The sequence below is a fragment of the Silurus aristotelis genome (genome assembly GCF_946808225.1).
Source record: "Silurus aristotelis genome assembly, chromosome: 9".
NCBI classification, from domain to species: Eukaryota; Metazoa; Chordata; class Actinopteri; order Siluriformes; family Siluridae; genus Silurus; species Silurus aristotelis.
Window position 1 is genome coordinate 7,261,624 of NC_139582.1, and position 14,656 is coordinate 7,276,279.

The window sequence follows — 14,656 nt, forward strand, 5'->3', positions numbered from 1 at the left end:
AGCACAGCTCCCCAAAAGTCTGATAAATAGTGAATATATGGGACCCAGACATGTTGGTCAGATCTTTAAACTGTTTTTGTCTGAGTAAAGGGCTGAAGCCATAGCCATACTTTCTAAGGTATAGAGGATGTATCATGAGGGTGATAGAGGACGTATTAAAATAAACATATATAATGTTTTTTTCAGGGTGGACTTTTACTTTCAGGGCTCTTTGTTGAACCATTCCCAAAATTCGGATTAAAACATCTAAAACCTTATTTAGAAATGTAGACAAAGACAAAGGCTTCCCTAAAGTCTGTAAACATTGTTTCCTTGGATGTATGGGACCCAGTTATACCAAATCTGTTGATAGTTCGTTTGATTTTGTCAAAATAGGTTGAGAAAAGAGAAGAGCTGAAGCTATATTTTCTAATTGGGGTAATGGAGGGATTGTGTATGCAGACGCCATGATTTTTGGACTGTCCCACTTTCCCTGGGAGGGGGGGGAGCTGGGTGTTGCCTTCTCTATTCTCCGGAGGAGCACAGATACAAACACTATCACACGCACAGCTATCAGACGGGCCACTAATCCGAGTTTTGTCTTGTGCTCATCGGTCTAGATTTAACATTTTTTTTGGTCGTTTAAAGGAAACCGATACACAAAACAAAAACCCGCAACCATGGGAGTGGAAGGCTGCACCAAATGCATCAAATACATGCTGTTTTTCTTCAACTTCATTTTCTGGGTAAGTGCATGTTTTTATATATATATATATATATATATATATATATATATATATATATATATATATATATATATATTTGTTACGTGAGCAACAGCGTCCCCGTAAGTCAACTGAAAATATAGGCCATTTTGTATTTGAGCTCTTATAGCGGGCATATGTGCGCGCCCCCGTGATGGACTGGTCTGTATAATGTACACATTGCGGTCAGATTCCAGCTCATACTACAGCCAGGCTGCGAGACTGTAATAACTATCTTGTTCATGGGCGACGTCTTGTCCTGGGCTTTTATAATCCAAAAACTAAACCGAAATGAAAATAACCGGTTTAGAAGCACTATATATAGCTGGGGGTAACATTATAGAGAGGCTGCTCTCTGTCATTTGTCGAACATTTATTCAATTACATTCCTGCAGCTGTTGATTTATCAAGAAACGCACCCAGTTTTCATCATTGCCAAAGGAGAAAACAGCAAGAGTTTTATCTGTAAAACCTAATGTGGCTGTTGTGTTGTACATGTTACAGTAATACATGTAGTGTAGGTGTGAAATTGAGGTTATAAACCCCCATAGACATAACTCGGGTTGGGCATCATGCAGCTGCATCAGAAATTCCCGAATGGTTGGGTTGTATTTCATCTTCACTTCACTTTTGAGACTGAAGTATTGTTTTTCCCCCTACCACCACTTCTTCTTTTAAAATGTGCACGTGGGAAAAGGATTGGTAGACCCTTTTTTTTTTTTACTACAGTCCTGTAAATACATCTCCACCACCCACATGTGTTTTTTGTGACTTGAACAGGTCAAAATAATGAACTAGCAATTAACCAGTATCGGCAATTCCTACTTAAATGACTGATTGTGACCAGATGTTCTGTCTGAAGACTTATGAGTCATCAAGTCGGACTGTGGAAAATTACCAAACATGAAAAAGACCTCAGAGTGTGAGACAGTTTTTCCACAAAAAGCTATCTGAATGCCACTGTTTTTGTGATTTATTATTATTATTTTTTTACTTTTTGGCACAATCGCTTACATTTCCTGGAAAAAATATATGGAATCTTCCTAGACATTGGAAAGGGGTTAACATGTTCACAGTTGGACAAGAGACAGGAAGAGACAAGAAGCCTTGTGGTATTGGCAACGCTCTCTGATCATACATTCAGTGATTGCTACAGTGGCTAAGAAGGTTTGTATGATCTTATCTCCCAACAGGTGGATACGATTTTCTAATAGATTAAAGTTTTGAAAGAAAAATGTCTTCGATCTCTTTAAGCAGTAAAAAAAAAAATTATATGTATGAATTCAAAACCTATTGTGTTAAAAAATAAAAATCATGGTTGGGTTCTCAAGATAGAAAATGAAAGATTTTGAGGTGTGGTCAGATTGGAATTGTGGTCGTAGTGCTTTGAGCTTAAGCTTTGGCATGCCAGACATTTTACAAACCCCTATCAGTGAGTCACAGGGTAGAAATAGCTTTCACTGTGACTCTGGTAGGGAATAGGAAGACTCCAGAAGGGGAGTGTCTAATATCCCATCAAACTCGTTATAGACGGCACTTCCCAGAATTGAGAGGGTATCCAAAAATGCATTGCTTCAGGAAGTCCTGCACTTTATGCGTAGGTCTTTTAGCCCACCCTATATTTTATGAAAATGGTGCATGCCAGCTCAAGGCTGTTTTAAAAATATTTATTTTACTGCAGACGTGCACATTCATCTTGGTGATTGCTATGACCTTCAATTTTGGAAAAAGAACAATTTGGCTTGGGCGTAACAGGGAATAGTGATTATCTAGTCTCTAAGGTTCTGTTGAGTCAGTTTGTGTAAAATGGAGATTCCTGTTTCTCATCCTATCACGTGTAATCCTGTGATTGCCTAATGGTGATGTACTCATCTTTAAGCAGAAATAGGATATTATGCTTCCCACCATGTATTAAGAAAGAAAATGATTCTAAAGGACTAAAGCTGATGAACACCTGTGGGTTCTTACAGTTCAACTTTTTTTTTTAAACCTGGGGTGGTTAAGTGGTCAGGAAACATTGAGGTCCAGTAGCTTTGCTTTAAGCGAACACCAGTATGTTCAGCACTATGTACTGAATAACAGTTGTTCAGTTACTTCCTCATTTAAATTGTACAATAGCAGGAAACTGTGTTTACGCTGGCTTACCACAATAGCACACTGTCTGTAAAATTAGACTAAAGATTACGTTCAAATAGATAGATAGATAGATAGATACAACTTTATTGTCATTGCATAGTACAGGTACACAGCAACGAAATGCAGTTTGGCATCTACCAGAAGTGCAAAATGTAGCAGTCGTGCAGAAGTGCACATAAATATCTAGCATATTTACAGTGCAGATAACTATCTAGCATATTTACAGCAAGTGGTATATATGAAAGTATATACAGTGAATAAATATAAAGGCTATTTCAGTGCAGAGATGTGTGGACATTCAGATGCAAGTGAGTGAAACATTTCTGTAATTGTAGCATACAATTTCTGTATATATATCTTTTGTTTAATCTAATACCTTTGACCAAAATGGCTGCATCCTCTATTTAAATTTAAAAGCTATTATGTAATATGCTAATAAACCAAGAAGAAGTATAGACTCAAGAGTGAAAGTGGTATAGTCGTAGCTCGGTGTTTAAGCTGTTGCACTTCTCATTGGAAGGTTGTGAGTTCGAATCCCAGCCCCATAATGCTGGCACTGTTGGCCTTTTGAGCAAGGCTGGGTAACCTTCAACTGTTCAGCTGTGCAAATGAGATTAGTGTTGCTCTGGAGATGGGCATTTGCCAGATTCTGTAAATGTAAATGCAGCACTGATTGCCTTTTCGAACACAAGACTATTTTAAATTAATAATATTGTTAAAGATAGGATGTAGGAGGCTACAAAGTATGACACAGCTCTGACTAACTTTTACTGCATAATCGGGTTCACTGTAGTACAATTCAACTGTATTACATTCAGGATTTCCATTGCCCAAGTACTTCTGTACAGTTACCTATGTGGGTGTTGTCGTTTTTAAGTTCCTGATGGCGTAGTATGGTCACCCAAATGACAGAGCTGGTTTCAGACCACCCATGTGACCACAAATTAGATGGCTTTCTGCTAAAAATGAGATGTTCTGCCCATTTTTGACTACAGATCAACTGCATTCCTGCTAAAATATACCTTCATGAGACAAAAAACACAGATAATCATGTTACAGCTTGGAAATATTTTGACTAGAAACGAATAAGAAGTTTTACAATAGATGAAAGAAGGCACATAGCACCATTTCTTTCTGCTATGGTAGTCTCCATCATTGATTACCTCTCATTTCAAGCTTCACTCTCCCACCTACTTTTCGCCCCGGTGATTACTCCTCGTCCTGCTGCCGTAGATTGCCTCGCATTTTAAATGAATGACTTCTGACCACTTTCCATCACCTGGGTGTTTTTGCAAGTGTGCGGTAATGGGATGTAATTACTGGTGTATTATATAGTGGTTAAGAAAAGGATACTCTCAGGTTTAAATCTAACTATGAGCCAAAACATAATGGGAGGGGAATATTATTGCCTGGATGATATTTTAAGTTGTACGGCAGCTGGGAGCTTTCCTCCAACATGTTCAGAAAATTTAGATCAATGTATACACTTACAGCTTTCTCCTTCACTCATGAAAAGACAGTTCAAAGTGCTATACTTCACTGGAAAAACCGGTGTCTGTCCATTTTGTTTTATCCACTTAGAGGTCAATCATCTAATACCTTGTATCATCTCATATTTTACATCCATCATTCATCCAGCTCTCACCATTTAGAAAAGGTTTTAATCTCAGTAGACCAATAAATAGAATAAATAATGCATAAGTAAAGTCATCATCTCACTATTTACCATTAATAACCCATTTGTATTGACAAAGATCTTGAAAGAAAAACCACACATCCATTCATTGCTTCTCTGGATGTAGAATGTTATCTCATCTCATCTCATCTTATCTTATCTCATCTCAGCACAGTGATAAGGGAAACATGTTGCACTTTCAGTCCAAACACTTTTCCATTGTTAGCAACATGAATAATTCATTAGTTATATAGCTAGCCTATTTATCCCGCATGATGTGTGAATGAGTGTGTTTCCACACTAATACGTTTTCGTGTGGAAACGCAATTTTTTCTTTGTTGAGGCAGCGTTTTTAGTCAACAAAAACATAGCTGTTTTTAAAAACACTCTCCAAAGTGGAAAGATTTGAAAACACATTTTTGCGTTGCAGTGTGGGCTGTGAAAACGGAGGCTTTCGAAAACAATGAAGAATTTTTTGTCATGCGATGGAGCTTTTCCTCGACATTGACACAAAGTTGCAAAGAGCTGGAAAGTAAATAAACGCCGGCCAAAAATGATGCAGGTCGAAGCGTGTCATATAAGGGTTTTCAGGGACGTAAGCATTTTCAGGCGTTTAGTGTGGAAGAGCAACCTTTGGAAAACGAGTGTGGACGCCAAGGGTTCTTTTAACGTAATGCTGGATTATCTAGATTAGTGTAGTATTCGCTTGAATACTTCACTTAAATTTTGTTATAGTCCAAGAGTAATATTGAATGTAAACTTGGGAAGTTATAGGATGTACGTAAGGAAACATTTTACATTTAAATACTTCAAACATTTCACCGTTGAATTCATTTAAACAGAATTTCACTTGTCCATTTTAAAATGCGGAAGAGATATTCAGAATTATTCAAAACATTTAACAGCAGCTATACACAAATTCTTGAGAGAGATCAGAAAGACACAGTGGAAATATTTTGAAAATGGTAATCAGAGTTAGAAAATGGTTGACAAAAAGGATGGAGATTGAACCTAAAGGTTTAGGCTTTGTTACATGACTTGGTCACTGTAAAAGGATAACTCGGAAATTTGCCGTTTCTGCCACAGTCGTTATTAAGGCTTCCTGGATATGTACAATTACGCTAGGCCTAGGGCTAAAGTTACAGTTGGGCAGCATGCAGCTATTAAGTGGTAAGTGTGAGTGTGTCAGTGGAGTGTGCATGTGTGAGTTATGGGAAGCCATAATGTAAAGCATACATTGGAAAATTTAGAGCGTATAAGAGCCACACAAAAAGCTAGCTAGGGTGTGATAATAGAAAATTCCAGAAGTGTAGTCATTTATTCCTGATGTAGAAAGTTTTTCCCTGTGCTTCTTATTTTATTTCCAGTTTCCTGTAATCATAATTGCATGCTTGTTGACTAGATTTCGAGAATTGATTTTTGTTGTGACTAACAGTGAAGAAGGCACAGGAAAGCCCCCACCCCAGTTTGGGTATCACTGTATAATCAGGACATGATTCAACATGGTTTTAATGATTTTGTTGTTGAAGATGAGTGTAGTTCTCGGTAGACCTAGTGGTTATTCGGTCACTGAGCAACGGGTTGCCTGAGCTCTGGAATGGCCCAAAATGGAGAGCAAGCAAGGGGGGGAGGTGCGGGCTAAGAAAGTCTCTATATCAGTCCCACAGACACTTACTCGGGCGGCTTCAAACTCTCAAAGAAGTGGTTGAACTTTATCCCTCTCTGCGGACAGCAATCTGACATTGCAACAGTTCAGATTACAAGAACGAATCCCTTTTTTTGTTTGTTTTTTTGCTCAAATTATTGTTTGTTGTTTTACAGAGAAACACTTTTGAAAGTTTTAGCATTCCCTGCATTTTAGCAATTCTCAGTTCTAAAACTTAGCCTTGCCTGTACTGGTAGTTCAGAGCATGTTGTAAACATGGGGAAAAAGAACTGTGAAAACATGTAAACTTCTTAGTCTTGTTGGTTGTGTTTAAACGGTGTAACAACATGCTAATACTGGGATTATCGCTAATACCCTGAAGTCAAAAAAATCTTGACTTCCCAGCATGTTTCTCAGTTTATATGTCATATAAGAGCTGGAAATCCCATTGGATATGACCTGTGGTTGAATAACTCATTATGCAGCTGTTCACAGATGATGATCGGAAGGCTTGACTGGGTCCTATAATGTAGTGAAGATAATGCAAGAGAATGTAACGAGACCAAGTTAACAGCTCTTTGTTTACTGTATTGTTTGCTAAGAGCTCAAACTTGCGTGGAATTCCTGTTGAAAACAGCTTGCTATTCCCAGTTCTCTGCTGAGACTGGTGTGCTTGGATCTCCCCTCACTCACTCATTTAGTGAACACCCACTGGGGTCTGGACTGTCTCTGATCTCCTTTATTTGTGTCCTACATTCCTCTACAGTGTCTGTATGCTCATGACGAGGTCCAGCTGCCCCAGCAGTGCACAATCATGACTTGATGTGACAGTGATTTATTTAGAAACAGAGGCCCCTCTCCCATTTCTAATAGCCCCCACTCACACAATACCACTCGTTGTAGTGAAACTTTAAAACTGTCTAATGGAGTGTCTGACCTTTCGTTCTTTTTTTCCAGATATAAATAAGGGCGTCCCACCTTCAGAATTGCCCATTTTGTGTTTCTTTGGCTCTGGGCAGAATTTTCCATTTTGCTTTTAAAAATGCAGAGATCTTAAACCGAAAGAGAAACACAGAGGGCTTAATGTGTGTGTTCCTAATTTATACGAAGTTCTGCAAGACTATCGAAAAAAAAGAAAAATAACAGGGAGATAACAGAACAGCGGGATCATTGGGTCATTTAAACCTGCTGATAGAAGGATACCAACATAGCAGTTTTTTATCTAAAGAAAGAAATCTGGTAAAGTTCTGCTAAAGTTCATGTTTAGAAATCATCAGCATTGCTGGTTTCATACTTGTAGGCAAGCGGAACTCCGAACATTGACCCTCTGCCACAGGATCACTTTGACAGAGAATGGCAGGGAGACTCTTAATTTCTCTCTCTCTCTCTCTCTCTCTCTCTCTCTCTCTCTCTCTCTCTCTCTCTCTCTCTCCTCTCTCTCCCTCTTTAGCTGGCTGGATGTGTAATCCTGGGCGTCTCTCTGTGGCTCCGTCATGACGAAAAAACAAGCAGCCTGTTGGTGCTCAAGTTTGAAGATACAGAGGCACCTAACACCTTCTACATCAGTAAGTGATCTCACATTTTCACTGTGTCACGACCATCTTAATTAAAAGTCTTAACACTCTTGACCCTTTCTCCTCTCCTATGATTTTCCACTGAGTAGATTTGTTGTAGTTACTGGTCCTGGAGATGAGCATAACATCAACATTTTGTAGTTTAAGGGTCCCACAATTTTTCCAAGAACTCTAAGCAACCAAGATCTCTCCCAGCAATTTTTGCTGCTTATTTTAAACCTATGAGGTCCTTCAATTTTCTGTGGAAAATAAACCATACATTATTTTTAAAGATACAGTACATACACTTTCAGTGAACACCTGTGCCTGAACCTGCTCGTTCATTCATTCATTTATTCATTCATTCATTCATTCATTCATTCATTCATTCATTCATACCATTGAGTGTAAACTGCAGAAAAATCTGAATTTTAGTTTTTTCTAGTGATTGCAGAATGGATGATTATAGGATATATGAAAGTTCCCTGTAAGAAAAAATACCTAATATATGTAATATAAATAATATAAACCTATAAATGTAATGTTATGTCGCAGTGAAAAGTAAATACTTCATACTTCTGCTTTTACTACGGAGAGATTTTTTTTAACAAAGTTTCTGTGAACGTTATTAGAAACCACACACACACCTTTTGACTTGTTGCCAAGAGTGAACTTGTCCAGGCACAGTGCAGAGGTTCATCTGGCAGTGACAGTAAGGATTGTCATTGTGCTATACAATTCATACAGTATTCACATCATAAACTTCCAGCCAATTCATGTTACTTGTCAAGTCATTGCTTGACGAATGTGCCTTATTTATTTAAATGACACGTTGCCCGGAAGCAGACTGCTTTTCTAGTTTACAAAGAATAAATTATACCTCGAATTTGCACATACATGAATAATCTTAATCATTGCACATTTCTTTGTCCCAATGTGACTGCTTTATATTATTTTGTACAGGTTTATTGTTAGTATTTTCGGCTAAGTAGACATCAGAGGTAGTTTCAGTATGCATTTGGTCCACAGGTGGACTATCCCACCACACTTCATTCCATTCTCTGTGGGAAAATATTTGTTTATTCAGGAGCACCCTACATCTGCCTAACAGCAGGGAGTAACAAATGAGTGAAACAGCAGGTCAGCGAGGTAACCATACCATTCCTGATGAGGATATAAACCTGCTTAGCATGGTTTAAAATATCGTGTCAGTAAAACAGCTGTGTCCTGGCTGCATCACAAAAAATGTGTTGCTGTGTTGAGCTCTCCATATCATTGGAGTTACATAATATTATATGATCAGTGATGGTTTGGAATGATGTCTTATCAAGTAGACGGTTGTTCAGTTGCTAATCAGCTTGTGTGGCTGACATACGTTTTTAATTTAGAATGATAAAGAGAGTCATACGCAGGTGACAAGCAAAATGACCTTGTATAGTGCAGTGAGAGGATAAAAAAAAAGCATAAGAAAAAGTTAAGGCCTGTTAGACTGAGTATTTCTGGGGGGAAAAATACGACACAATTTTTTTACGTTAAATGGAAAATAAAACTAATTTGTGTGGTGGTCATGAGGAGACCTGTGCTTAGTCCAGTTTGTTTATGCAGGACAAAGAGGGACTTTGGAATTAACTAGTAGTCTCAACCCACGTACTATTCGATTCTAAAAATAATGATTCATAATTAGTGATAATGAATAATAACACAACCTTAGCACTTGTTACACACAAACAAGTACTGTACTTACTTTGGTGCATTGTTCTTTACTGGTTTTTCTTTTTTTTTTTGCTTTATGTTTAGGAAAAGAGGTAATTGCGAGAATCTGATAAGGGTATGTCTAACAGTGTGTCTGCTTTCAGATTCAAAGGCTTTTCAATTTATCAAAAAAAAAAAGTTAGCTGTTGCTGATGCGTTTCCTCTATCAGGATATCCTCTAACCTTTAGTTCTGTTTTAAAAGTACATCTGAACATTTGGTGGGTTTAGATAAGAGTGTTGGCATCTGTTGCATCATTGCATTGCATAATTGCAATATCGTCTGCATTTTATTATTTTTTTTGCTCTTGCTGCATCTGTTTTTCTGGTTCTATATATATATATATATATATATATATATATATATATATATATATATATATATATAGATATATATATATATATATATATATATATATATGTAGATATAGATATATATATATATATGTAGATATATATATATATATATAGATGTATATATATATATATGTAGATATAGATAGATAGATAGATAGATAGATAGATAGATAGACAGACAGACAGACAGACAGACAGACAGACAGACAGACAGACATGATAGCCTTGTTTTGGGCAGTTTATCGGATACTATTGTGAAGTGCTGTGTCTAGTTTGTAACCACACTGTCTCAGAGGTTGAAAAGTACATCAAATAAGTTATGATCACATCACAAATTAAATGTATCTATTAAAAGAAAAAAGGGGGGGGGGGGTGTTAAAAAACTGCTTAATAAAATCACGCACCCTCTGCCATGACTGTTCTTTTCTGGACTGATGAAATATTTCCAAAACTAGCAGCTTTTTATACACCACACCTCAAAATAACTCTTTCACTTCCACTTTTGTCACTTTCATTCACGTCTTTTCTCCTAACCGCCATCCGAATCTTTTCTTTCATTGCAGTGTTTTGTAGGAATCCTGGCAGAGCTTCCAGAGTTTTCCAGCATGATTACATTTCCTGCCTTATGGAAAGCTCCATTCGTCACACAAATCCAAAAGCAAACCTAAGTCTTGTTAGTTTTAGCTTTGTAGCTAAAGGAGCATGCTGCTAGTGGTAACAGGGGGGGGGTGTTGACCACTAGTTTTAAGCAAAGAGGATCTGTGTGTTTTTTTTTTTTCTTCCCCTTTTTAGCTTCTTCTCTTTCTGGGGAATAAAGAGGAGCATTTGAAAACTGAACCCCTCTATTTTCAGCTTCCTGAATTATCTCTATTGTACACATTTAGAAGAGCTCTGTTTGCTGAATGGGGAAAAAGCTGAGAAAGAGGGACTTGTTTGAGTTTTTGGAAAATGTTAAATTCCCCAGTGAGTCACTCAAGGTATTTCCCGAACATTTAAGCCCTATTCAAAAATGTGACTCGCAGTGTGTTCTCATTACTCAATCCTGTGCAAGGGTTTGAGAAAATTAAAGAGGGAGTCATTTCACCACTGCGGAATGTGACTTGCAAAGTCATGGGTGTGGTTCATACGCTTTGAAAAGTTAGTTTTCACTTCTAATAGTGGATCAGCTGTAAATGGCAAACTAGGCCTTGGCATTTTAACCTTTAGGCTCCAGTGTGCTCATAGAGACATGGCGCCTAGTGTGGAACTCTGCAGGTGACTATCTGATGTCTGGAAACAGCTGCAGGTCACACACTAGAGGAATGGGTGGGAATGCATTGCTAATTGTAGTTCAACTAAATATAATTGCCGGCCTAGGATAACCCTTTTCGACGTTCTGAAAATTACAAGGTTTCCTAAACTAAACTATGTTTCACTTTTGCCCATATACCAACCACATCTAACGTTCTAGCATTTTACATTCTGGTTACCTCCAGAAGTGAAAAGAAAATTGCATATAGGTTTCTTTCAATTTCCACTAAAACATGCTACCTCTACTTTTATAGCATAAACTATAAGAAAGCCAGAGTTACTGCCTGATTTTAAAAATAATTTTTTTTAATAGGTTTTGAACTTTGATCACTTACATCATCCGGATCAGAATCGGTCTCAATACCTGAGGTAGAAATTGCATGCAGAATTTAATTAACCATATCAGCATTTTTCTTGAACCAATCAGTGTATCCCATAGAGATCAAATTTATAGAAAACATGCTGGTCATGTGATGCTGTTCTCTCGTGGTAAGCATTCATCATTGCTGGGAATCATCTGCGCTTGACCAACAGCCAGATTACACATAGCCCCAGGTCAAAATGGCCAGCACGCATTATCTATTATATGGTTACGCAACAATGTTATAACAGTTCGAAAGAGCTTTCAATAGCTTTCAGTGTTTTAGCTGACTTTGGAGACCAATTTCCAGTTAAGATTATGGTGTTACTACAGAGCTCATTCTGGTTCACGTTTCACTTCAATTATTAAATAAAATTTAAAATAATTTATAAAATGGATTTATTTATGTTTGAGCTATAACATTTTTGTACATTTTGTCTACAATATTAAAACCTGTTTTTTATCTATTTTTGATTGAATTTGTATAAGGTTTTTTGTTCATGCATACTTCATTCATACATTTTCTTTAACAAAATTGTTCTCAATATTTTGAGAATTGAATCGTGAAGCCAGTGTTATTAATATCGAATAGTGACCAGCGTGTTACTTTGCTCTCCGCTGAGAGTGAGAAGAGTGTGCTAGGACTTTTCAATGATGTGATGCCACATGAGCTCATCAGACATTTTGAGGGTCAGTGTTGGATTGCAAGCTGAATTGATTAGGCTTAGGTCATTTCATTATAGCATCTTGCGGTCCATGATCAAAGCCTCACGTTCACTGTGTGTAAAAAGTATATTTAGCTAGCAGGATTTAAGTCTATTTAGGCTATAAGTCTATATTCAGATAGACTGACTAGTAAGATTGATATTTAGCCAATGTGATAATGGGACATCAAGGATAACAATAAAAAAAATAGTTGAAATAATAAAAAAAAAGCTGCCATTTCATTTTGATAGATTTATCAAAATATGTTATTAAGCAAAACCCCAATTAAGGTGAAAATCAGACTATTATCATTCATAGTTTACCACAATACATACATTTTAATGCTACATGTGTTTAAAAAATAAAGAAGACAGAATGCATTTGAGATTACAGGTTTCCAGATGCATTATTTGACAACAATGCTTCAGTGAGGTTGATGATCTTAGTGTAGACATTGCGATTGTCACTGTCATGTACACAAATGGACTAACAAGTGAACTCACCAATCTTTGTTCATTACCGTCTATAACGTAAGTGTAATCTTTGTGCAAAGCCAATTCAAGAGCATTGAGCTGACTCCAGGGCAGATGCCATGCCAAGCCAAGCCTGTGTTTGCATTTGAGTAAGCAAGGCCAGACCTGATAGTCTGTCTGAAGTCATTTGTATGCAGAAAACCATTTCAACATATAAACCTATTACACAGGAAAATAACATTAACATCAATAACTAGCACAGAGAAGCCATGAAGCTTGTAGGATGCAACCACGATGTGAGTATTTGTATGCATAAATATCCAAGAATATAAATAAGGCCTGAATTAATTTCTCCAGTGTTACCATCACTGCTGTGTAGATATATGCCAGATTGGGTAATAAATGGTCTTTTGAAGAAAGATCTTTGAATAACGTTTAGTCTCTAGAGCATGCCTAGAGCATAAGTTTATGTGTTGACCAATTTATGTAGAAATATCTACTGGTTGGTTAAGTAAAACATCAGTTACTTCAGTTAGTTATTTGTACTTTTACCTGTTCCACCATTACATTAGGCTTTTCTGAAGAATTTGTTAATTGAAATATTTCCTAAAGAAAAAAACGTGGGTGGGCTTTGTAGTAGAATGGAACATGTTAGGTTTATGGGTATGTTGGGCAATATGGCTTTCCATGTTTATGAGTGCCTGGCATGGCTCACTCCTGTTAGGACTAATCCACACAGTCATAGTCTGAGATAAGGAAAAGCAGATAGATATTATTGGCTGTAGACTGAGAGGAGTGAGTTTAACCCAATAAAATGGAGTACTGGAGTTATTGATTGAGCCAAGCTCATAATCCTTACTCTAATAACTACATATACAGTATTGTGTTGCTGAAAGTTTGTGGACACCTGACCATCATGAAAACACACTATTGTCTATAGTCTTTGCATTCTGTGGTATTAAGTGTTTTTACTGAATAAGTCATAGTAGTTACTGTATTATAATTAAGGGAATGCAAACATTTCAAAGTAGGTGTCAGATGACCATATTTATGGCTATGATTTCTTTGCCATAGTCTTTTTTCCCCACTATAATTACTAAAACAATGATTTTGTTGAGAAAAAAAAAACATATCAGCTGATGAGTGTGTGCGGTTAGCCTTGCATGGAGAATGCACAAAACAGAGTGCGAGAGAAGCCAAGCCTGGTTGGGGTGACTCAATTATCCTTAATGGAAGGAGAGTGAAATATCCATAGAAACCAAATAACTTGAGTGCTTTGTTAATGCCTCAGTCCAGCATGGAGGACGAGAGTCGTTTGGAGGCAGAATTCATGCATCAGGCTAATGGGCTTCTTAAGCACTAGGCGTGAATTTTCCCGCACGTCGTGTCCATTCATAAATCTATGTAAAATATTGCTTTCAAGTCACAACCTAAACTCTATCCAATGAAATCGATGTTAAAAGCAATATTTTTAGAATTCTTTTTATTTTTTTTATTTTAGTAAATCGTATTATGCATATAATACAACCTAGAATCAATACAAATACATAATTATTCATCAGATTTTTTTAAGGGGGCGATTAATTTGCTCTTTTTACAAAAGGCGTTGTCTTTAATAGCTTTGCTATACATAAATATAAACATATTGAGAACATTGGTGCTTTTTTTGTTGCTAATTGTTGGGTGTAATCTCACACATTATATATATATATATATATATATATATATATATATATATATATATATATATATATATATATATATATATATATATATATATATATATATATATATATAATATAAATTTTTTTTTGTTTGTTTGTTTTTTTAATTACCAGTACAACTGTAGGAAGTTTTCTGAAACAGTGGAGAAAAAAATCCTGTGAACAATAATTATTTTAATTGTACTTTTACTAAATACAATCTTTCAGAACTTTAACCACTAAGGCAGGACTGCTAATGACATTA

The 14,656-nt window shown here is 36.6% G+C and overlaps 1 protein-coding gene and 1 long non-coding RNA gene across 2 annotated transcripts in view; one reads left to right on the top strand and one right to left on the bottom strand.

Annotated features, from left to right (window-relative positions):
- Positions 1-436: 436 nt before the first annotated feature.
- cd81a (CD81 molecule a) overlaps positions 437-14,656 on the top strand; it is a 30,169-nt gene continuing 15,949 nt past the window's right edge. Inside the window, exons 1-2 of the mRNA XM_083551489.1 lie at positions 437-725; positions 7,650-7,764. Of these exons, the coding sequence (XP_083407615.1) occupies positions 660-725; positions 7,650-7,764 (181 nt within the window). The 5' untranslated portion in view covers positions 437-659. The remainder of the gene's footprint in view (positions 726-7,649; positions 7,765-14,656) is intronic.
- Positions 7,649-14,656, bottom strand: part of LOC310731697 — a 34,597-nt gene continuing 27,589 nt past the window's right edge. Inside the window, exon 2 of the long non-coding RNA XR_014535273.1 lies at positions 7,649-8,452. This is a non-coding gene — a long non-coding RNA (uncharacterized lncRNA). The remainder of the gene's footprint in view (positions 8,453-14,656) is intronic.